Source organism: Ischnura elegans, chromosome 8, assembly GCF_921293095.1.
Source record: "Ischnura elegans chromosome 8, ioIscEleg1.1, whole genome shotgun sequence".
Taxonomy (NCBI): Eukaryota; Metazoa; Arthropoda; class Insecta; order Odonata; family Coenagrionidae; genus Ischnura; species Ischnura elegans.
In genome coordinates this window covers 53,836,455-53,860,494 of record NC_060253.1, presented here as the reverse complement: position 1 = coordinate 53,860,494, position 24,040 = coordinate 53,836,455, and the positions used below count along the sequence as shown (strand labels likewise).

General features: G+C 38.1%; 1 protein-coding gene across 1 annotated transcript in view; it reads left to right on the top strand.

Annotated features, from left to right (window-relative positions):
* LOC124163594 (coiled-coil and C2 domain-containing protein 2A) overlaps positions 1–24,040 on the top strand; it is a 150,386-nt gene that overhangs the window by 3,363 nt on the left and 122,983 nt on the right. Inside the window, exons 5-6 of the mRNA XM_046540606.1 lie at positions 2,828–2,932; positions 3,767–3,871. Of these exons, the coding sequence (XP_046396562.1) occupies positions 2,828–2,932; positions 3,767–3,871 (210 nt within the window). The remainder of the gene's footprint in view (positions 1–2,827; positions 2,933–3,766; positions 3,872–24,040) is intronic.

The following is a 24,040-nucleotide window of genomic DNA, read 5'->3' as shown; positions in this document are numbered from 1 at the left end:
ACTAACTTTACATGTTGTTATTAAGTATTGAACAGAATAAGTTTTTAGGTAGCAAATTACTAACTTGAGAGGTGTTACCATGTTGAGTAATTAGGGGTGTTGTAATTTTTTTGTGAACCCAAGTATAATCTAGAATGAGACTCCCTTCTCTATAATCGTACAATATGGTGGCTCTCCAGCCTGTGTTCTTGCGACTCTGAACTAGCCCTCAATAGTTTGTTGTGCACATCGTATGGTAGAAAATATTACTGTGAATGACCCTTTTTAAGAAAAAAGTTCATCAATGATTTTAATATCCTGGGAAATTTTTTATCACAAGAAGCGGATGATTTATTATTTTTTTAGGAATCAATTAATGATCAATCATGTTGTTTAGCTGTGGCCTTTACGCTCACATTATTACCTAGCTAAGTCTGAAGATGTGGACACTAATATTAATATTTAATATCTTTAATTCTATTATGTTAACATAGATTCATGAATTTTTGGACTGGTTAGTTGAAACTTTCAGTGTATGGGTAGTGTCATTAGAGGAATAATAATTGGTGTTTGTGACAGATTACGCGTTGCTATTTTTAATTTTATTTTTCCAACCTTTCATAGTATCCATGGACGCATAATTTTTCATACAGTTATTTGTTATGACTGATGTTAAAATGATCACTTTCACCTTTTATCATACTACAGTAAATTAATATGAGAAAGAGTGTTGTAAGGGATGTCCATATCTCTGACTTCAGTATTTTTCCGTCAGCTGGAAAAAAGGAGCACATGTGGGTATGAACTGGAAGCTGGTGGTAGTTTGATGCATGACTTGATTTGATTCATTCATTTTTTGGTGAATGGCATTGTAGTTTCTCTCAGAACCTTTATATCTTATTGGGTCATTGTGTGGGAGAGAAGGAGACAAGTAGTTCAGTTCAGTGGCACTGCAAGGGAGGGGGGTTTGGGGAATAAACCCCCCTTCCCCAGAGCTCAGTGAATTTTTTATAATAAAAATATTTCAATGTGAAAAAATTTGTAACTAATATTAGGGGGACCGATGACTGACAAACAAAACATCAAAATATTCACACAGCTGTAATAATCATCATTTTGAACCATTCATTTTAAAAATTTTCTTTTCCCCGCACCTCCCGCTTACCCTGGCAGGTATTCCATGTCCCCCAGACCTTCCAGTTCCTATTGGTTGTGACTAAAACCACCCTAGCCTTAATCCCTTGTTGCGACCCTGGTTCAGTTAGATTAAACTGGTTGTTCATTAGGTTATATACTCTTTTTAACTGCATTGAAAATGTAAAATGTGACAAATGACCTCCCATACTGTTATCTCGTGAATCAAAATATGATCAGGATTGCTCATTTATAAGACAAATATATATACCTATATACACCAATGATGGAATTGGCCATGAAAAAGTCATTTGGCCTAACTGGTATTCAAACCCAGATCTGCTGATTGCCGTGGGTATGCTACCAGTTAAACCGTCAAGCCATCCTCTTCCAAGGTGAACCTCAGACTGGATTAGTGCATTTGAGGGTGGTTCAAATTCTGGCTTAGCCGAATGATTTTTTCATGTCGAATTTCATTGATCTAAATAACTTTGCACCCGTGCACCTGACTGCATACAAATTTACTTGTACCATGCAGTACTTTGGACAGTTACACTTCTTTTATGTCCTATTTCATCTAATGCACTGAGGAAATACTGTACACTTCGAGAAAGCGGTGAAGAAGTGCCAAATAAAATGGTTAGTGTTTGACGTATTTCATATCAATGTGTCAAAATGAGTGAATACAATTGGTGATTGTATGTATGGCAGAAATGAAATATTAATACCTCATATAAGAAATGGAGTTCTATGCTCTACTCTGGTTATTCAGTTCCGTGGTCATGCAGATCAATCTGAAATATTGTAGGTAATCCCAAATTATTTCAACCAATATCTATATTTTAGAGTGATGTTTCCTGTTGGTAATTCCTCAGTAATTTCCACCTCTTAACATAATCATAACCTGTTAACTTTAAAATTTAACATAATGTATCATCTACTGATGTCATAGAAGGCTCATTTTGTTAATGTTCCGATGTAAAGTAGTAATGCACTTATTGATGTTTAATGCAACTAAATAACTATGAATTTACAAAAAGGGTGACGTAAATTGAAAAAGGTGATTTGGAGAGAGGCTCTCTAATCCTTGGTGACATGGTTGTTACCATTTTTTTTGTCTTTCATTTGAAAGTGCTACTTGTAAGGCACTTGTAGGCAACTAGTGAAAATAGTGTGGAAACTTACGAAATCTCTTTTTTTAATCATGGGCAGTTGATGTATCAAATAATTTGATAGATATAGCTGCTCTCATTTTTATGCTGACCATAACTCTCACAGCCTTTTTTTCCTCATTTTCCATACCTACTTAGTTTAAAGCAATCAAAGGCAAAGATATCAAAATTTTCGTATCTCATACAATGTGGAAAGGAATTTCTTTATTGCAATTTTAGGTGGTATGCATCCATGAGGTCTCGTAGTTAAGTACAGTGAATTTGGTAAATAGAGTACCTATATGCTTCTGAGTTAGAAATTTTGTTGTTCAATTATTGAAACCATTGACATTAAAGTTAAATTCATGAAAATGTTTGTGGATGTGTTAATATCCTTAGCTTCCTTCTGTTAAAAACATTTTACTGTCTAAAATTATGAAGATACGAATGAAACTTACTAAAATTAAAAAGTCTTGTCCATTTTTATATTATGTGAAAGATACTTCATGGTAATACAAAATAAAAATTACATGTATTGCTTGGGTGATTCATTTTGTGTCTAGAGTGGAGATAAATCAAATATGGGCACAATTACCATTCAGCGGGAGCCTACAAAGAAAAAGAAGAGAAAGAAGAAACTCAGTGTCAACATTGAAACTCCCAAGCATGTAAGTAACGTTTTGAATCATTAAGAGTTAAATATTTCAAACCTTAGTGGGTTTTAAACTTTTTATCTCCCTGCACATTTGTCGTCCATTTTAAGCCAATGGACCTGTAATGGATCTATAGTAATTTGCCAGCTGCACAAATACTTCCAGACAGGTGATATGATATACATATCACATGGATGAAAGCTTCTCAGGTTTCCAACCGGGTCAGGGTCTTCATGGTGTAGGCCGACGTTTCGTTGGGAGACTTTCCCAACATCCTCAGGGCTGATGATGTTGGGAAAGTCTCCCAACGAAACGTCGGCCTACACCATGCAGACCCTGACCCGGTTGGAAACCCGAGAAGCTTTCATCCATGCTATTCACTGGGAAAAGCTCAGATTCTTCATGTCATATCACATGTCGGAAAGTACTAGTGCAACTGGCATAGTCTCCCCTCCCAGCAATGAAATCTATATACTATAGATCCATTATGGCAATGGAGGTTTGATTATTGGCCGATAATGGTAATAAACATAATCTTAAAGTAGCAGAAAGCAATGGATACTCTTAGGCAGGTAGAAATGAGTTTGAATCTTTTTATCGTTGAGATATATATATAAGTGGGAAGTAAGTATAGTCAGAGATCATAGTTACTCCCTACTGGGATGGATGAGTTGATTTTACATTAAATATTCTCATTATTAATGAATAAGTGTTTCATTTCTTGATGTTGATTGATTGACTGAGTTGATTGATTTTTATTTTCACTTGGTTCATTAAGCTGCTATTCCTTTTTATTTTATTCTGATGCATACATTAATTCATTCAATCATAACAAATTCTTGTCAGCAGGATGGAAGTGACAATATGGGAGAAGCCTTTGAATTGTCTCTTTTGAAGTCAAACGTTGTCAAAAGGAAGAAAAAGAGAGGACTGGTGGAACAAAGGGCCTCTTTGGTAAGTAAATGCTCATTTCATATTTCACATTTTCCAAATGATCTACTTTATTTTTTTCATTAGATATGATTCCTTTCACATCTTGGTTCCATACCATTCTGCACAAGGGGTATTTTAATTCCCATTAGGAGTGTGGTACATCTGCTGCATTAATTATTATTTATTTACTAAATATCTCATTAAGATTCTGTTCTTTAATCCCAGACGGCCATGCTAATCGACCAAATGGTCCATAAAGAATGGTTGCAGACTCCTAAAAATTGCCATTTAGAGTGCATTTACTTTCACAAAGATATTGGCAGACTTTAGGTTTCTCCGATTTTAAATTTATTTTTATTCCAAATTTTTGGAAATTTGTTAATTGCATTTTAGACAAGGAGGGAAGAATAAAAATATGCTAAACTTACTTTAATTTTCCCCTGTCAGCCAAGAGATCCCACATTCTCCTCATATAATTTCAGTTTGATGGTTAAAATTATTCAATTGAGCTACTAATTTGATCTAGTGAAAATGTTCACAGATAAAAAAATTTGCATGCCAATTAATGGTGGACATGATAAATATCTTCCTACCTGGGATTCAATTGACTTAGCAGTCATCTTTGGGGTATATAGGTGTAAAGCCACTGAGGCGTGGCTTTCTTTTTCCTATTTTGGGAATTTTTTGGATAGTTAAGGTAGCATACATGAAATTTCTTTCAAGTACATGGATGAGCTTGAAAGTTGTTGGCATCAGTTAAATTCCCAGTGAACTAATTTGTCTGAAATCGTTTTTCAAATCAGTGGTTGACTTCATTTAAACGAATTATCAATTCCCTTAGGTTTACTGTCGATTCAGCTTGTAATTTCCTTGATTAGTACAGCATTTCAACAGGCTTTGTCAGAGCAGGTGACTTTTACACTTATCAACTTATTGCAATGAAATTCTTAAGGTATCATAGGATTTTCATGATGATCAATGGTATTTTCCAAAATTTTTAAATTTAAATCAAGAAACATCTCTGAGGAATAGGAGGAGTCAGAAAGTAAAAAAAATACATCAATGTTGAGTTCGGGGTAGAAGGTAAATGTAGGCTTAAGGTGAGAATTTAGGATATCTCACTCACTCAGTGATTCCACCTTAAGGTTGGTTTGGTTTTTGAGAGTAGAGCCCACCCTGGATTAGGCCACAGGCATGTGAACTTCACACATTTAGAAGAGCAAAATGACACACAAAGATGACTAAGGTAATACTTTCGGTAATATATTTGGAATAGGGTGGATAAAAATAAGTAGGGTACAAGAAAGGATCCAAAGTTTTAATAAACTTTTGAAGGTGGTAAAATTGATATAGATTTGCTTTCATCTTAAACGTTGGCCTCATTATAAAGATGGAGGATGGTTCTTAGTTAGATATTTTTAGACGATCCACATTGTCACTCTTATCAGTTCCCAAAGTTCTCACTGTAATGAGTAACCTATGGATTGGCTGAAAATGACTTGATTTTTTAAAGAGGAAATTTGCATAAATAATGGTGCGATGATTGCACATTTTTATTTTTAGAAAACATTTGTTCCAACTTTGTGACTGACATCTACGCCCATTTTATTCATGCGTTAGCTGTTTGTAAGAAATCAAAATTTTCACTTTGGTTCATTTTTAATCAATACCTGCTTCAAAGGCATATGGGGGGCTCAGAGGGTGCGTACCCCCCATAGCGGGATTGCCTGAATTGCCAAATATTACAGAACCACAATTGTAACTTTTTTATATCATAAGATAGCATTGACATGTGTATACGTATAATTAATTTAAATAAAACTATGTTAAATTGTGCATGTAACTTGATTATTTTTCATACGATAAACGTATAGGTGGCTCAAAATAGCTTTTGCGCCCCCCCTCCCCTTTCTTGAGTTTATTCTTAATTCGTTTCTAACCTACTTCCTAATTATATATTTTTTTTTATAAGTTATACTTGCTTTTATTTTCATTTAAATTCCATAATTTAACGGAAATCGTAATATTTGCATCATCGGAAGCACATCTTTAACAATATTTCGTTTGTGTCTATGTTCAATATTTGTGTGCATTAAAATTTACGTTTGCACCGAGAATAGATAGGAAAATATCAAGTCAATGAAGTGAATCATTCATTCGCCTATTTTCCGTGACTTCCTCAAGGGTGCATCATTTTCGAACTTAAAGACACACTTTTTTCCCTTTCCATATCATTCTTTCTTTCCGTTTTATACTATCTCCCTACACTCCCTCGTTCCCTATGTACGAGTCCCCGAATTCGTCCGCGTGGATCAAAAAAGCTTGTCGCTCAATGCGTGGGGAGGGGCAGCTGTGGCGAGGCGCAGGGCAGCGGCGTGGCGGTTAGCGAGCGAGCAGACGTCGGCAGATGGGTGTGCGTATTTAGGGGTGCGGACTAGGTTTTCGGGGGTGGGGCGAGAAGAGAGGGGGCAGGTGGGGGACGGCGATAGGGGCGGGGGATAAGTTGCACACGCTGCCACGCGCGACGGATAAGGGGAGGAGGTGGAAGAATAGGGTGGGTACCCTATCTATCCTTATGCGCTTCACTTTCCCTATCCTCCGTTTACTTTCTCTTAAAACCCATTGAATCTAATATTCACTTAATCCTGCAAACACAGAGCAGTAGAATTGACTTTTTTCCAGCCTTTATATCAACTCACCAACCTGTCTGTTTGTCTGGTACAAATCTTGTAACTCAAATTTGACTCACTTCCTGTGAAGCAAAAACGCTGAAATTTTGCACAATTCTTCATTTCCGATGACAATACATGAAAATATAACTTTTTCTCTCCAACCCCCCCCTTTAACCACCCCCCAGTCAACCTATAGCCCCCCAAAACATGTTTTTGATCTAAGAAGTTCCAAATGGTCGATTTTCGTGTTTTGCGACCACAGTAAAAGTTATCCACTTTAGGCATATCCACATAGTAGGCATTTAAAAGCATAGGGGTGGCATTTTGAAACATAGGGGGCTTACCATTCACTGAAAATTTAATAAATATAGTGACTTTTTTAATACGTCACTTTTGGTTTTTCGGGGTCACTGAGTTTTTTTGCTTTGTGTCATATATAAACGTTGCTCATCCCCTGTAATCTAAATATAAAGGCTGGTTTTTAAAAAAAATTTTTTTATAAGAGCTTATTTAAATCCTCCATCCTTAGTATTTGATTTTTTTAAACATTTTCCCTAGCCTGAATCAAACGATCATTTTTTTCATCCCTTTCGAGGGATAGTTCTAGCGATCGCTCCAATGATGGCGGAAAAGTGACCGTTCCAAGCAATCATTTTCCGTGATGGTTCGAGGGATGGAAATCCTATCCAATTTTTTTTTCAATCACTCGGTACGTCCCTTTTCAGCTTTTAATTGAATGGCCTTTGTCATTACGGAAAGTGATGGAAAATGCTATTGAATAAGGCCGGTGGGAATAACTGTGTGATTCATAAAATGATGGGTCGATGGATCACTGTTTTGGTCCCTGAAAACCTATCGTTGGACCTATCATTTTGAGGGACGGGAAAAATTATTCTGTGATTCATAGTTCAAGAAACCAATATTCACTCAGGAAATTCTTAATCCAGAATCACAGAGCATCTCAGTTTATTTTTAATAAAGACGACCTACTTTATTATTTCATTAAAAAAAGGTATACTAACTATTATTTTCCCTAAGGCTCCATCATTCGGCTGAATCCATTATATAAACATCATTGGAAGATATCTTTGTCAAAATTCAGTATTATCGTATTTCTTTTCAATAATAATCAGAATAAGTTCTAAGATTGATATTGCTAAATTAATTTGCAGCAATATAGTCAATTTAGTTATTTTTTATAACTTTTAAAAGTATAAAATCATTCCCCTGCGACAAATATCATCATTTTTCAGTGCGTCATATCTTTCATCGTTGTTGTGGGCATTCTGTCCCTGATAGAGAGATGACTGAAATGACGTCGCAAATATCCGTCAACGAATTCTTTTTTGCGAGCCTCCCCATGCACATACCTCGAATAATGGATTAGGCTTCAATTTCTCTGTCAGTTTTCGGATTGCGAATTAGTTATTTTGAAAACATGCATTTTTAAGGGTTCCCTTATGCAGAGGTCATTTTCAAATAGTTATTGTGTATCTTTGTGAAGATTTGGACAAGGAATTTTAATTTTTAATCAACGTGACAAATTTATTTGGTGTCAGCAGACACCAAATAAATTTGCCGTCACGTTGGGTTCGTTCTAAAATTCAAAAAGTCACAAGCCATTCCCTGTCTAAGCCTCCATAAATATATACGAAGTAATTATGAGTGCAAATGGCTGAGAAGATTGTAAAGAGTTTTGGGATTAGAGCTTAGAGATTGATTTTATCTCAACCAGTGGTATTCGTAATATCTTATTTCATTTGCTAATGAAATGATAGTTAATTTCTAATTTATCATACAAATTCACGAGCAACCTTTAAAATAAAAAGAAGATAAAATGTCTATTGTTTCCCAAAGTCATGAGGACCCCTGACATCCCCGGCTTATAGTCGGTCGTGTTCACGTGGAGCAGGTTGGGCCAATTGGGGTGGGTGCCTGCTGCTCGGAACAGTGTGAAAACATAAGACGGGTGTGGAGCGCGGCGCATCCTCCTTGGCGGATGGCTGCTGATGATCGCATGGCTACCGCCGCCGTTCTTCGCGGAGGCAGATGCTTTTCTTTCTTTCCGCCCCCCGGGGGTGGAGAAGGAGGGGGGCGGAGCAAGTGTGCGGGGGTCCGTAGAATATTTTCGTGGTCTGGAAGGTTTTACTTTCAGGGGCGTGTGGAGTGGGTTGGGTGAAATGTGCTCTCTTTTCTCCTCCGCCGACCCCTCTCTTCCAGCCATGGGCACGTGCCTCCGTCTTAGTCGGTCTATTTTCTCCGAAAAAATTTAAATTTTCGGAGGAGGCGTTTCCTCTCGTTCATCTCCTTTCCGTGAATGTGTTCTCTTCACCTTTTGTTTGGACTTGCCGCCACCGAACCCTCTATGACCTCTCGGAAAGAATATGCGACCAGCTGACTACACGAGAAGCGAGCAAATGAATATTTAAACTCTCCCGTGATGTTTGACAACCCATCGTCCCTCCCTCTCATGCTGTGAATTTAGTTTTTCCTCGTCAAAAAGTATCTTTTCCAACCATTCATTCTATTTGAGTGCTTTCAGAGATATGAGTAGCTTATGGGTCATTCCTCTTCAATTCAAGAAACGTTTGCCCCCGTATGGTCTCAGATTTAGAAGATAATTTACGTATGGATCTATATTCAGCTTGAATTTTATGCCCCGACACCGTTTTGCGAATGATAATTAGAGTTTTATGCGCATTTAAAGTTCTTAGAATGCTTTCTAAAAATAAGTGCCTTGAATCATATTTATTTTTCTATTTATCCTCCAAATTGTCACAGACCCATGATTGATGGCTTATTATAAATATATGGCTTTGTGTTAGACATTTAAAATAAAATAAAAAAACTATTAAATCTCCCATTAATATTTATATTCAAATGTTTTATTTAAAATTGTATTTTTCTTTCCATAAACTTTGCATACAGACTTAACGGAATAATAACCGTATAATGGATATAGTTTCCGATATTATTTTAGATGCAGGCTCAGTACATCATCTTTCTTTAGTTCCATGGAATAATTCTCATTTTTTACGTGCATTCAAAGCCAATGCATTCCAACTGTAACCGTTGCTTTAACAATGCCTGCAGTTTTTCGTCCGATCGGGCATTTGTGTTGCATTACTCACAGTAATTCGATTGCCATCTCTAACACAGTCACAGATGCAAAAGTTACATTGATATTTCCATTTGTTTCCTGTATTTGTTTATTCATTTTATTATTTCTTTATCGAATGACTCGCCAAAGTAGTTGGCCCAACTCCGTTTTGCATCTTTCGACTTTTCTAAAATCGTTCTTCCATTTAGCGATTCCATTTCTGCGGTCAATTCAATTGGTCTCATTTTTTATCATTTTGAAGCATATATTATTATTGTTTTCCTATCATTATCCAATTTAATCGAAAGATTCAACATGTTTTATTAAATGGCTATTATGGTTTTCTTGATTTAAAGCATCTATGAAAAATTCTGTACGCGACGAATCCACAGATACTTGCCGTAATCTTTTGGTGTTGTAAATTGCACTTTACATGTTTGTTGATTAAAACCATCGAATTACTGCACAGATGATATGATAATCATTGTAATTGGATACGTGAATATATATTAAATGTGGTCTTTTTGCATCTATTGGCAAAGTGTATGCATAGCTAATTTTTACAGCCTCACTCTTTCATGGCAAAATGTATGAATATTTACAAGTTAACTATTGTTTGGAAAATCTCCAAATGGGTGAGAATGCGCTATCGTATTGTTGATAATCGCTCAAAGCTCTCGTTTCATTAAGCTCAAAGATTAATTGTTTCAGACAATTAGAATCACTCATTTTCTTCCCTTCTTTAATGTCCGTAAAAATCTAGAGTATTAAATTAAATGTCGAAAAGGCTGGATACCCAAGAAAAACCGTTGTCATGGTAAGTGCAAATTGCATACAAAAAGTGCTTGTGTTGTCATAGCTCAGTAAGAGTTGCGACTCAATTTTTAGAGGAGAAAAAAATGCTTAAAATTGTCTCCCCTACCACCTCCTGAAGTATCACAGATATACCCTGAAACACCCTGTATTAGAATTCCACCAGATTGAGCCTGACAGATATTCATTATCAAAACATTTTATTCTTGAAGATGCGTTCATTATCGGGTAGGAGTAGTTATTACGTACGGAAGTAAGGAAGGAAGTGGGGGATGGGCGCGTGCCGCTAACATCAGCCTCACCTCCACATCTGCTCAACGTTCGACTTGCGCGAGAAGATTCAAGCAGTCGAAGAATAGAAGGGAGGATTCGGTTCGCGAAGCGTGAGCCTACCCCTCCCTTCTTCTCCTTGTGTTGGGTGGAGTGGGGGAAGGAAGAAATGGGAAGACATAGCCACTATGCCTGAACATGCCGCTTTTAAAAGCGTACAGGTTTTTTTCAGGGTATGATATTTTAGGGGGGATGCAATGGACTGAATAGAGAATGCTCAATTCCATCCCATGGAAGGTAAATTCCTGTTGCCACTTCGGTCGCATTTTAATCGGCTTTCAAAATTATCCGCGGTGATGAGTGCAATGCGATCTACTTTTTTCCTATATTTTGGAGTAAATTGGTATTGATTGCGAGTATTAGCAATGAAGAGTTATGAATTATCATTGTTATATTGTACAAGTTACAAGTTTATTATTTGCCAGGTGGTAACAGTTTATACAAAATAAAAACAAAAATATTCTAAAGGAAAAATACATCACCAAAATGAAACTAGATAGTGAATATTTAAAATGCAATGATATTAATTTTTCAATACCAATCCTTTACACCTCTTCTTGAAAATCCTTACGTTGTTTGGGTAGGGCTTAAACAGTTCTGCAGGGAGTCTATTCCTTTCCGTAATCGTCCTGTTGAGGTACGAGAATTTCTTTACGTTAGTCCTTTGAAAAATAAAATAAATTTGAATTTGATAAATCTCATCATCTTGTATAAGAATTTCGGTTGAAACCCATTATTTACCTTATTTCTCCGTGAAACTCGGATCACTTTGTCCGTCAGCGACGCGAGTGGCCCGCGATTTTGTGAACCCATTTAAATGCGCGATGGGTGGCAACACATTTAGAGGCCGACTTGAGGATCCTCTTTCGTAATATCCGTGAGGCTAGCTCTCCATCGTATCGTAGGGCTAGAGAAGGTGCCCGTTGACTTTCAATTGTTACTTAAGGTCTACGAGTGGTTTAACATTTATTAAAGCTAATTTGAGTTGAATTAAAATTTACTACATTTCCACACGATTTAATCAAACGCGACGCGTTTCGTCTTTTAGTACAACACTACCAAGTAATATAACAAAGAAACGCGACGTGTTCGAATGAATCCTGTGAAAGTATTGCAGTGTTTCATTTAACTAGTATAAAAAACTTCCACCACGTCGTGGTGCATTTCGTACAAGATATTTATTAAAGCCTTGCATGGGAAGTTGGAAGAAGTTACCAAGTTTACCAAGATACAAGTTTACTCTTGTTTGCTCCTTTTATTTCAGTTGTTGAAACGGACCAAAAAAGAATGAAATTGCGTATAAAAATACAATAATCAGTAGAAAACGAAGCGTTTGGAAAAAATGAATAAAATAGTTGAATATAGCAATCATATCCCCGCCAAGTTATTTAAATTCCCACTCAATTTTTCGAGTGGAAATATTTCAAAATTGCAAGAGATGAAAGTCTGTGTAGAATTAAATGCTATTTTTATGAGTGCCAAGCATTTTACGTAAAAGGGGTGAAAATTATCGGAAAAATTTTTTCTTGCAAAAGTCCTTTCTTAGGGCGCCAATAAATGACACATGGAATATATGTTGAAAATTTTGTGGCAGTATCTTTAGTTGTTCGAACTGTGCGTTAATGATTGTGTGAATAAGAAAGCCAGCCAGGACGCCTTGTGATACCGCCCTGTTAAGAAAGATGTTGAGGGACCCAAAAGTTTTCAAATATAAACCTTGAAAGTGAGAATGGTTCGAAATAATTGAAAAATAATTTTTTTACCAATAATAATTTTTTCAATGGAATTGAAATATATGTGATAACTTCCTCAACTTTTTGATATGTTTGTGTTGCAGGATAAGAGTTAAGTTATTAATATCATATGGTCAAATCGTTGTCACCGTAGATTAGCAAGCCTAAAATTGGTGTGACACCAGTCCCCGCTCAATTCCTCTCCCTCCTATTTATTAAATTACTTGGCAATTATTGTCTCAATTGAGTCAGCAGTCGAAAAGGAAGTGAAAGTAAACTCATTAATGTTTCACAAAGTATGAATTTATTTGCATATGTTGATTTTTCAGGAAAATTTGTATTAAAAATTTTGAAATGTATCATTAAATATATTTTCTGTGAAAATTACGGAATGGGTTTACTGTTATCCCAGAATGTGGCCCCACCAAGTGAAGCCTTATTATTTGAATGCTATTTTGAGGTGGAATCTATGTGGTGGCGTCTTCTATGCGTACAGAAAGAATGAAGAAATTAAGGCAAGACCCGTCCCCTTCGTCGGCGACGGGAGCACTTCTCCTCGTAAGAATCGCCGAAACACTTAAAGCCTCCACCGCTCCCACTAATAAAGCCCTCCGCGTGGCCCCACACGTTCAAACAGATCGGTGTCTTCTTTTATTTTAGTCCTGTCTTCAGGGGCGCGAAGCGTTTCCCCCCCTTACACTCACACCTGCGACGCAGACCTCCCGTAATATGCCTCGTCGTCTCTCCATCCGCTGGTTTACTGGCGGAAGGGATGGGAATATGTGAGCTGTCCTAAAGCGTTACGGGAAGTAGAAATTGATTCCGGAGTTGGAGTAGCATTCATCCCAAGCATCCCTCATTACCTGCGTTGAAGGATGGATGCAAGGGGACTGCATAGAGGAGGCCTAATTCTATCCCATAGAAGGGTAATTTCTGTTGCCACTTCCAGGGGCGGATCCAGGATTTCTTTCTGGGGGGGCACTAGCAAGGCCGTTCCAGGATGTTCTGGGGGGCACAAGGATACCTCGAAATACAAAACAAACACAATGATAATGGGGCTGTATTAAAAATCTTGCGTCTTTTTTAAGGGATTTGGGGGGCACGTGCCCCCGTGCCTCGCCCCCCTAGATCCGCCTATGGCCACTTTGGTCGTATTTTAATTGGTTTTCAAACATATTCGCGGCGCGGTGATCCAATTTTTTTTCAATATTTTGCAGCATAGTGTTTGTCATTGCGAGGAATAGCATTATACTGCAAAATATTGGGAAAGAGTGGATCGCATTGCACTTATAACAGCGCCGCGGACGTTTTTGAAAACCTATTAAAATGCGACCGAAGTGGCTTCAGAAATCAACCTCCTATGGGATGGAATTTGGCCCAAGGGCGTACCCAGGATCAAAACTAGGGGGGAGCAAGCCATGGTTGTTCAAGTTGCAGGTAAGATTTAAGTATGGAAAAGGTGAATAAAATCAACATTTTAAGGAAACTGCAACAGCTCTTAATTAGTTTTTAAAATTATTTGCTTGAAAAAATATTATTTTCGTTAAAGACATTTGCGATTTTTGCTTCTAGGGTGGGCTGCCCCTCGCTGGGCACGGCGATGATTTGGCTTCCTTTAAGCAGTCCCCTTGCATAAAGACAGGGGGACTGCATAAAGAAGACCCAATTACATTCTATAGTAGGCTGATTTATGTTGCTGCTTCGGTCTCATTTTGATCAGCATTAAAAAATGTTCACACCGCGGTGGTGAGTGTAATGCGATCCACTTTTTTCCAATATTTTGCAGTAAAATGTTTGTCAATGCGAGGAATAACATTGAAAAGTGATGCATTTTATAGATCACGTCAAAATGTGTATAAATTTCGGTTAACACCCCTAATTATACCTTATTTTCCCGTGAAAATCGGATCAATTTGTCCGTCAGCGACACGAGTGGCAACTTTCGTAAATCTATTTAAATGCGCTGTGGGCGACAACACATTTATAGGTCAACTTGAGGTTCCTCTTTTGTAATATTCGTGGATGGATGCTTTGCCTTAAAAATCAAGCGAGGATTGGAAATAGTTCCTGGCGTCCTTATTTTGATATATTTTGCTTACATGATAGTCCAAAGACTGTTGTCCTGAAGCGTTAAGGAAAGTATTAATTCAGTCCATTGCCGGAGTTGGAGTAGCATTCATGTCAAATATCCCTCATTACCTGCGATGAAGGATGGATGCTTTGCCTTAAAAAATCCAAGCGAGCGTAGGAAATAGTCTGGAGTCCTTTGTGGAAATATATTTTATTTGAATGGTAACGCAAAGACTGTTGCCCTGAAGCTTTAAGGAAAGTAGAAGTTGATTCTGTTGCTGTAGTTGGAGTAACATTCATTTCAAGCATCCCCTTTACCTGCGTTGAAGAATAGATGGTTTGACTAAAAAAATCCAAGCGATCGTAGGAAATAGTTTTTAGCATTTTATTGTGGAAGTTATATTTCCGTCATGATAAAACAAACAGTGTTAATAATCCGCTCTTGTGTGAAATGAGTACAAAATCCGAACAATGCTTCGTGAGCTCAGTGCTATCTTCTAGTAGCATAGTCGTGCATTGAAAAAGTGAAAAGGGGAGGTAAAGGTATTAAGAGAGTGAAATGGGGGGAGCTGGTGTATGGGGTGGAGGGTAAGGAGATTGGGATATAGCTGGGAAAGTTTTTAAGAAGGAAAATGGGGTGTTGACTTAGTCAGTGTGAAGTTTTTTTTCATGGAGGAGTGAGAACAAACGATTATGGACGTTCCCTGATGAGAATTATGGTCAAACGTTGAAAGAAAGTCAACTTTCTTATGACAGATGTCGTGGAACAACATAAAGAAAGGAAAAAAACAACTAAGTTTCTATAAGTGCATGAGGATGATTGTATGATTTGTCGTTTCAATTGAAACACGTGTAGTACTCTGTCAAAAAACTGTGAGCAATACGATATCTTCGTTTAACTTTAGTCAAACGTTGAGGAAAAATCCTGTTGATTTTTTATTTTCTGTATGAACACAATTCTTTATCTGGCTTAAGGAGATCTTACTGGGCTACTAAAGCTTTTGACTGCCAGTCAAAAAGTCCCAGAGTCGGATTCAGGGGAAGCCTTTGGACTCTCCCTAGCCCCAATACTTCTCACGGTGCGATGTGGTCCAGGCAAAGAAACTCCCCCTTTACCTGAATTGCAATTTCCACGTGAAGTTCGGGGTGATATCTACCCTCTGCTATCGAAACCAACCTTTTGGTTGAAGCACCAATGAACAAGATATACGAGACATTTTTCAAATTTATCTTTAAGGTTCCCATTGCTTTATCCTCTGACAGAACCTCGATTTTAACTGAAAATTTTCTAAGTATCGAGAATCAGGATATTGGTGAAGGTATTATATAAGGTGGAAGGGGTAGAAAGAGAACAAAGTGACAGAATAGAGAGTAATATGTCTAAAGCACGATCATTGAGGTAACTCCAATAATATAACGGGAATAGGCCGGAGTGATGCGTAAAATATTTTATATCTAATTTTTAAAATTAATTTATTAACTATATAATTAATTTAATCTCCCCGGCCAGATTGGTTATTTCGTGATGGATATTTATTTCTTATTTCGATCCTCTCGAAATATATTTACACGCTTTATCTTAACTCGATTTGTCCGTTTGGTCAATGGAACCTTGTAATTGATTTTTAACCCATTTCTAATTATGGAATCGGCTTCAACTTTTTCAACACAGATCAGAGCGAGATAACAATGATCGAGATGACAAAATTTTTTCTATTCCTCGGTATTTAGAATCAGTATGAGCCACCTTTTTCGACAATTTACCAGGGATTGCAAGTGAAGCGAAACAAAAATGTCTCGTTTCGGAGGGAAACGAAAATACGAGGCCTAGGTTTAGTTTCGTTCCCGCACGAAATTAAAATCACCAAGGAGTTAAGTTTCGATCCAGGACGAAACTTTACTCCCGGGAACGAAACTGAATAACTGAAAACTCCGCTTCTCATCGTTAAGTTTCGATCCCAGAAGTTGTGTGAATCGAGGGAATAGTTTCGACCCAGTACGTTTGACATACGTATAGAGAGGTTAAAACATCGATCTTGAAAATCGAATGGCCAGTTTGCGTTCACTGTTCTCCTGCTAGTGGTAAAAATATGAGTGCCCCTAGCATCTAATGCTGGTAGGCCGAACCTCTACTACAATCAACCATACTTCGTACTCAGTGTGTGGGTCGAAACTGAAGTGTTCGAAGGTGAAGCACGTGATCCCTCCGGCGCGAAACATTATCTGCGTTTCGTTTCGTCCCAGAGCTTTAGTTTAGTTTCGACCCGCAGTAGTTTTGACTCCGATTTCGTTTCGACCCTGAGTTTAGCTCCCCGGGTTTAAATCCATTTCATTTCTTCATTTCGCTCCCGAGAACGAAGCTATTGAAAGTTTACTGGTTTCGACTTTCGTTTAGTTGCGTTTGCCATCCCTGCAATAAACACTTGTATTTGAAGCTCATTTTTTATTTTCCAATGCATTTTATCCTGTTTTTGAAAAAAGCGTCTTTTCAATCATTTTATATTTATTTTCCTTTAACTACGCGTATGTATTCATTCCTAGTTATAAACGGAATCGGTGCTTTTTCTAGCTTCGTCTACTTTTGGGTTCGTTTAGTTTCGTTTGCCATCCATGCAATAAACACTTGTATTTGAAGCTCATTTTTTATTTTCCAATGCATTTTATCCTGTTTTTGAAAAAAGCGTGTTTTTCAATCATTTTATTTTATTTTTTTTTTAAGCGTATTTTCCATTAACTACGCGTATGTATTCATTCCTAGTTATAAACGGAATCGGTGCTTTTTCTGGCTTCGTCTACTTTTGGGTTCTACGACCTTTGTAATGAGTGAGGAAGGAAGAGGATTGTTCTGGAGGAAGCACGCTCTACCCTCCGTCACGGCCTCTTTTTAGCCTGAAGACAAACGGGACACTCAAGACGTCGCGAGCGGCACAGAGGTATTCGTGGAGAGAGCAGGGGGTTGCATTGTCGGGGGAGGGTTGTTTGTAGCGAGGAGGCATTCGTCTGGCTATGCGGGGGTGGCTGCACAGAGTGTAGTGGGGCGGACATCCGCGTTTCAGGAATGACAATTCTTTCGGAGGGTTGCTGCTGGCGGTGCATCACCGTTCAAGGTCCCGCTATCTCATTTTGACTCGATGACTCGACTTCCCTTGGCTTGAGTTTATTTTGAAGTGAAAACTTCTTATGTCGCGCAGAGCACTTTTATAGATGGGTAACAGACATTGGACTCGCGTCACCGTCACAGTCACTACATAATTCGATGGCTAAGTTCTAACAACATGTATCTCAAAATTTGGCCGGTTTGACACAGGTATCTTAAGCAAAGTTTAATAACATTAAAAAATAAAATTCAAGCAAAAAACAGCTCTTTGTTGGCATGTATGCTTCTTTTTCAGTTTCATGAATTTTTGGTTTTTAATTTTAGCGTGCAATTAGAAAAAAATAATCGTTTTTTTTTGCTCTCCTCAAAAGTTGCTATTTTTGAGGTACGTGTTGTTAGAACTTAGCCATCGATATGTATAATTGTGTATATTCTGTATATACACAGTATACTCGCTATATATACAGTACTTGTGGAGGGGTACAAACCATTGGACTCGCATCACCGACACCATCACCGTTACTAAATATATGTGCAATTGTATATTCTGTATATATACTGTTGTGGGTGGGTAAAAGTGAATGCTTCTTATGTTGCGTTGAGCACTTTTATAGATGGGTAAAAGACATCGGACTCGCGTCACAGTCACCGTCACCGCTACTTCATATAGGTATAATTGTGTATATTCTGTATATACACAGTATACTCGCTATATTCACAGTACTTGTGGAGGGATACAAACGTCACCAGTCCATACTCGTGCATGAGAGTGTACTCGATACAAGAATAGTGAAGGTTAGTACAATATAACTCAATTTCTTTTAATACGTTCAATTTGAGTAGCTTATTTAATAAGACACTTCATTAGGAATTATTCCTTACATTCAAAAATGCTTACGTTATTTCAAGTTTTTACTTCTGCCGGCACTCCTGGAGTGCAGCTTTTTTTTTACTCGTTCGTGCATGGATGGTAATCTTGAAGATAAGAGATGATCCGTGGTGATAAGAAATCAATCGGGATCATCGGTAATGCAGGGTGAAGAAAAATCCTGTCATAATATTTTAACCCATAGTAGCTGAAGCCAATCAGGGGCGGCCTGGGGTGAATGGAGGCCCTCGGCTGGGTCTCATGAATGGGCCCTCCCCCGGAAAATGATAGGACATTGCATGCATGCGGATATTTCGATGAAATTGTAAAATACAAAAAAAATTGTAAAACTTCTAACTATGCATGATCAAAAAATATTTATGAAGGTGATTTTCATATATAGAAACAAAATTAACTATCGGAAAACATTCTGAATATGCCCATGAACAACATGTGACGGAATCACTTCCAGGTCATCCTCCTATGTGTAATGATTTCAAACATCTTCAAAACTCTGTGTATCGAAGTATAAATTGAAAACTTTTAACAAGGCTCTGAATAATATTTCAAATATTGATTTCATAAAATTCAATCAATTAGCTGCTGATTTATCAAGATAAAATATTTCCAGCCTAAATTTTAATTTTGTTAGAAAAAGTTGACATTTTCATGGAAATGCCCATTCATATTAGTAAAATGAAAAATTTCAATATTTCCTCTGAATTAATTTGAGTACGACTCGTATCGTTATGGCGACTTGAAAATGGTTTTGTTACTACGAAACGCGTCCCGCTCACTTCGAGTCATTGGATGTATTGCAATTTTTCATTTTACTAACAAAGAAAAATATTCAAATTTTTATTGTAAAATTCTTAGTTCATGTATATACTTTAGGTAGTACACAATCCTGGGATAGGTATCCTGCAGCCGTGCATTTCTCACTATCATATACTAGTTTTGTTACTTCTCTCTGATTCTTCTTGTGACTTGTCCAAGTGCCTTTCTCCTTCGTCAGGGGGCTTTTCCTTGATTTATTTCCTTTATTATGTTTCTAATTTATGTGTCTTATGAAATTAGTAACCCACCTACATTGGAGACCAATGCTCCACATAACCCATTTTTCTTTTATTCTTTGGAGCATTTCTTTGTTTTCCTTCCAAAATACTGGGAGGGGAGGCAGTTGAGGGGGTAAATAAACCCATCTCCGCCCAAAAAACATTCTGCATGCGATTGCGAAGAAATTAAAGTTCGCAGCTCCAACGGTCGGCTTTAATAATCCAGTGAAATATTTTGGTGACACATTAACTTGTTTCTTTAGAAATGACCCGTACCCATATAGCTCCACTAGATGGTAACGAGGTCAGGATCTAATTCAATTCAAATTCAAAGTGCAATTTCTACGGGTGACCTTGATAGAAATGATGAATCTTTAGGGCCAGCATATTCTGGAAGGATGAAGGAAAGTTAAAATAATATATATAATGCCATTTCTTTATTCTTACATTTATAATACGAGAGTCGTTTTTTCAAGCTCCGAGGGGGCATGAACAGAAGACGAAATGATTGATTAAAAGTGATTTCTTCGGTAAATATTGAGCACACATGTGGTGTCCTTTCGACATAATCGCCACGGCGATTGTGTCGGTATTGGTCGTGCCTGTGAACAAGCTTTAGGTACTATACCTTCTTCACAGGATGTTGCCGCCAAAGTCTTCAAATGAATTTTGCCTTTGTCCTGAAAACGTTTCCCTCCTATCCACGTCTTTATGTCAGCAAAAAGATGGAAATCACACGGCACTAGGTCGGCATTATACGGCGGCTGATCGAAAATTCCCCAATGAAATTGCTCAAGGAGTAGTTCAGCGCTAAGATGACGGGCGTTGTCATGGATCAGAACACTTCCAGAAGTCAGCATGTCTCTTCTTTTGTTTTGAATGGGAATGGGTATAATGTTTCACACTGAGCAGCTGCATTAAAGTTCTCCTTTATCGGCATAAAGGTCAAGACAAGTCAATGCTGAAACCATTCGACGAGTTTTCTGGCTGTCGCTCCGCAGCGCACACTTGGCGGGAAAATCAATTGAGGCAATGTACCTAATGAGATTGTCACTAACCTTAAACTAACAACTTACGGTCAGAAATGATTTTAGCGTGTGGGGCAGAGTACGCGCGGTTGCCATATCCGCGCAGTGCCAGCCTATCGCTTATATGGCGTTTTTGCTGAGCTATCGCAGATTGAAAGAAATGGCCCTCGTACTTGCATGAAATTTACGTAGAGTAGGCGTCCTTATTGAATATCCGACCCCCCCCCCCTTTTCTTTTCGTGGGCTTATTTCGACAGACTTCAAAAATAAACTAAAAATTCAAACTTATTGCTAGCGTCAACAACATATTTGTGGCATTTCGATTGTAAAAAGGAGTGCGGGTTTTCTTCAAGAGCCTCACATGCTTAGAATGGTAGGGCTTATCCATATGGTTACGGTGGGCAGAAATAAGTTTGATAGTAATAATCAAGTATCTTTTTGCTCAGGGCGTACCTTGAATAAAATGTTAACTTTGACACTTTCCTCTTAAGTTTTCAAACAGTTTTAAGTTTGCGGTATTTACGAACGTCTATACTTGCAGACCCAAGTTCCTTTCCGGTCGAAGATATTTACTATTGTCTTCAGATTTTTTAAAAACTAATTTCATAACCTTAAAACGTCTTTAAAAATGGGTACACGAGCATCTCTTTCCTTTAAGTGAAGTTTTTACTGGATTGATGTCAATATTTTAAACAATCTCAGCCATGCAAGTGATCTAAGAAACTCAATTTTTGTAACAGACTATCCAACGAAACCAGATGGAATTATCTCTTGAATCAGCACGAAGCTGGTTCACATATTGTCTATGTTTGTTCCTAGGTATTTTCTTGGGGTAACTTATATCGTTTAAATTCCACTAACAGTAAGTACAAGAAAAAGTTGTGGGCCTATGCTAAAAGATAGGCCTGAGGTGACCCACCCTCCTCCCGCGCCCTTCCCCACGTTTTCGTTGCGTCACTGCCATGTGAATAAACCCACCTGTCGTCAGTGAAGCAGATGCCTTCAGCTGTCGGCAATCTCCGTCCCTAATTATCGCATTGTCTTTCCCTTAATTTATCTCATCTATGCTCCTCACGGTGAGTACTTATGTTCATTCGTGTCCGAAAGAGTTTTTTTTTCGTTTCCATTCATGCCATTCGTATCCCTCGCCCATGACAGCTTGGGCACGCTTTCAATTTATTTTATTTTTTCATTTTCTTTAAATACCGCCTGTACCAATCTTCTGTTAATCCTTCTAAAACTTTACCTCTTGGTGAAATGCATCTCCTATCCTCGCCGGTTCAAGAATTGAAATCCAGGGAAAGTTCATTATATTTGTCCTTTGGAACAGTGGCGTAATTACGAGGGGTGTGGGGGATAGGTCCCCCCCAAAGCCGTAGAGAAATAAAAAAATTATTTAAAACCATTGTTTCTTGACGTATAATAACTACATCTGCTTAAAGTTTAATGTTAAGTGCCGAAATGATGTAAAATATATTTCCAGGCATGTCATTTTTTTTTAAATGTTCCGCACCCCCCGTTACCTGGGGGGAGGGTCACACCCCCCCCCCGAAAGATTATTACTAATTACGCCACTGTTTTGGAGTATAATCAGTTTCTTCGCGTAATATCTGAATTTTCCGATAGCCTGCGCGATTCAGAATTTTTCATTAAATCTAGGGGTAAATACTTTTTCCGGTCAGTAAGACTTTGTTTTAAGTTTTAAAATATTTTTTCCGGTCTGGTCTAACGACTTCCATTTACGAATAAGCCCGGCCACGGCAAACTACCCACCTGTCATCCTCAGTGAAGCAGATGCCCTCAGCTGTCGGCAGTCTCTGGCCCTAATTATCGCAACCATTGTCGTTCACCTTAGTTTCTTTCATTTGACGCCACTCACGGTGAGCATGCTCAATCGCGTGGTCGAAATTTTTTTTTTCACCGTACCCATTGATATCATTCGTATCCGCGGCCCATGAATTCCGGAGCACTGGTTTTTTAATTCCACCCTTCCTCCCCTCCCACGTCCTTAATTGAGCAATCACGGCGATACCGGCCGATGGTTTTCGTGGGCTCATAAGACGTGGAGAGAGCAGGAGGCTTCCGCGGCTGCAAGGTCGCGCATCCATTGAGTTTTTAATTCAACCTTGATTTCCTTTGTTGCTCCGCTGCCCGTTCTTCTTTTTATTATTTCTTCCTCCCTCGCTGACTGCGCCCCCGCTGGAGACCACCGTGCGTCCGGCTGTGGGAGGGGACGATGGGTTCCACTTGATTCCTTGAGCGCGGCTCCTTCAAGGAAGTCCGAAGCGATGGTGGAACTGGGCCGGGAGCAGCTGGAACTGTACCCCGTGGCCAAGGACAGCCCGGTGCACGCGCCGAATGGGTCCGGCTCAATGAGGTGGCATGATGATCGTCATTAGTAGGGAGGAGTCGATTCCACTTTTTTTCGATTCCGATTTTTTCTCCTCGATTTCCGATTCCGAATCCATCGATTCTTTATTCATTCTAACAAGAGGGATATTGATATGCCAGTAGTATTGCTTTCATTAAAATTTAAGATTTGAATAGAATAAAATAACAAAGACAATTAAATGACCCATAAAGTATATTTATCATAAAAATCGAATTAGTGTTGTAGTAATTCATCCTCAGTTTTTATGAAATAATAATCACTTTACTTGTTCCATAGATAAATTGTTAATTTAATACATTACAGTGCAAAATGGTTTAGGGTGCGGTGACCTTTATGCCCCAAGCATATAGTCTATTTTCAAAATATTTATCTTCCTGAAATCGATGAAATTGGAATCGACTTTAGGCGATCGATTCTCGATTCCTATTTCGTGCCCGAGAAACGGTGGAGTCGAGAATCTACTCATTCCTAGTTATTATTGAGAGGACTCCATTAAAGAAGGTCCAAGAGCATAGCAGTTAGCATAGGCGTTATATCTGTTGCCGTTTCGCGCGCATTCTATTCGGAGGCGCCACTAGGCAGCGGGGTCTTGTTCAGTGTGAATTTTGCCAGTAATCGTAATGAAAGTGGTATTTTTTAGTTGGCAATCGTTCCGCATGCGCTAAATGTGTTTATATTATTTATTGGCTCAATTACGTATCTCATCCGTATTTTTCCACGTGAAAAGTGGAAATCGATGATTGGTAGCGCCGCGAGTGGCTATAATTAAACCCGATTTTAATTCACTCAGAGCGACAACAATTTTCGTGGCGGACTTGAGATGTAATTTTTATGACTATTAGGCTCGACAATGTTTTCTTTCAATGGCAATGGGAAGGCTAATGGAGTAATTGAAGGGCTAAGCACATTTATTGGGCCCCAGTAGTTATGTTTTTTTAAAGTATGTTGACATTTCATTTTATCCTATGAAACTATAGCAGTAAGTAATCTAACTAATTATACTTTTGGCATTGAATTAAGAGGATTATAATA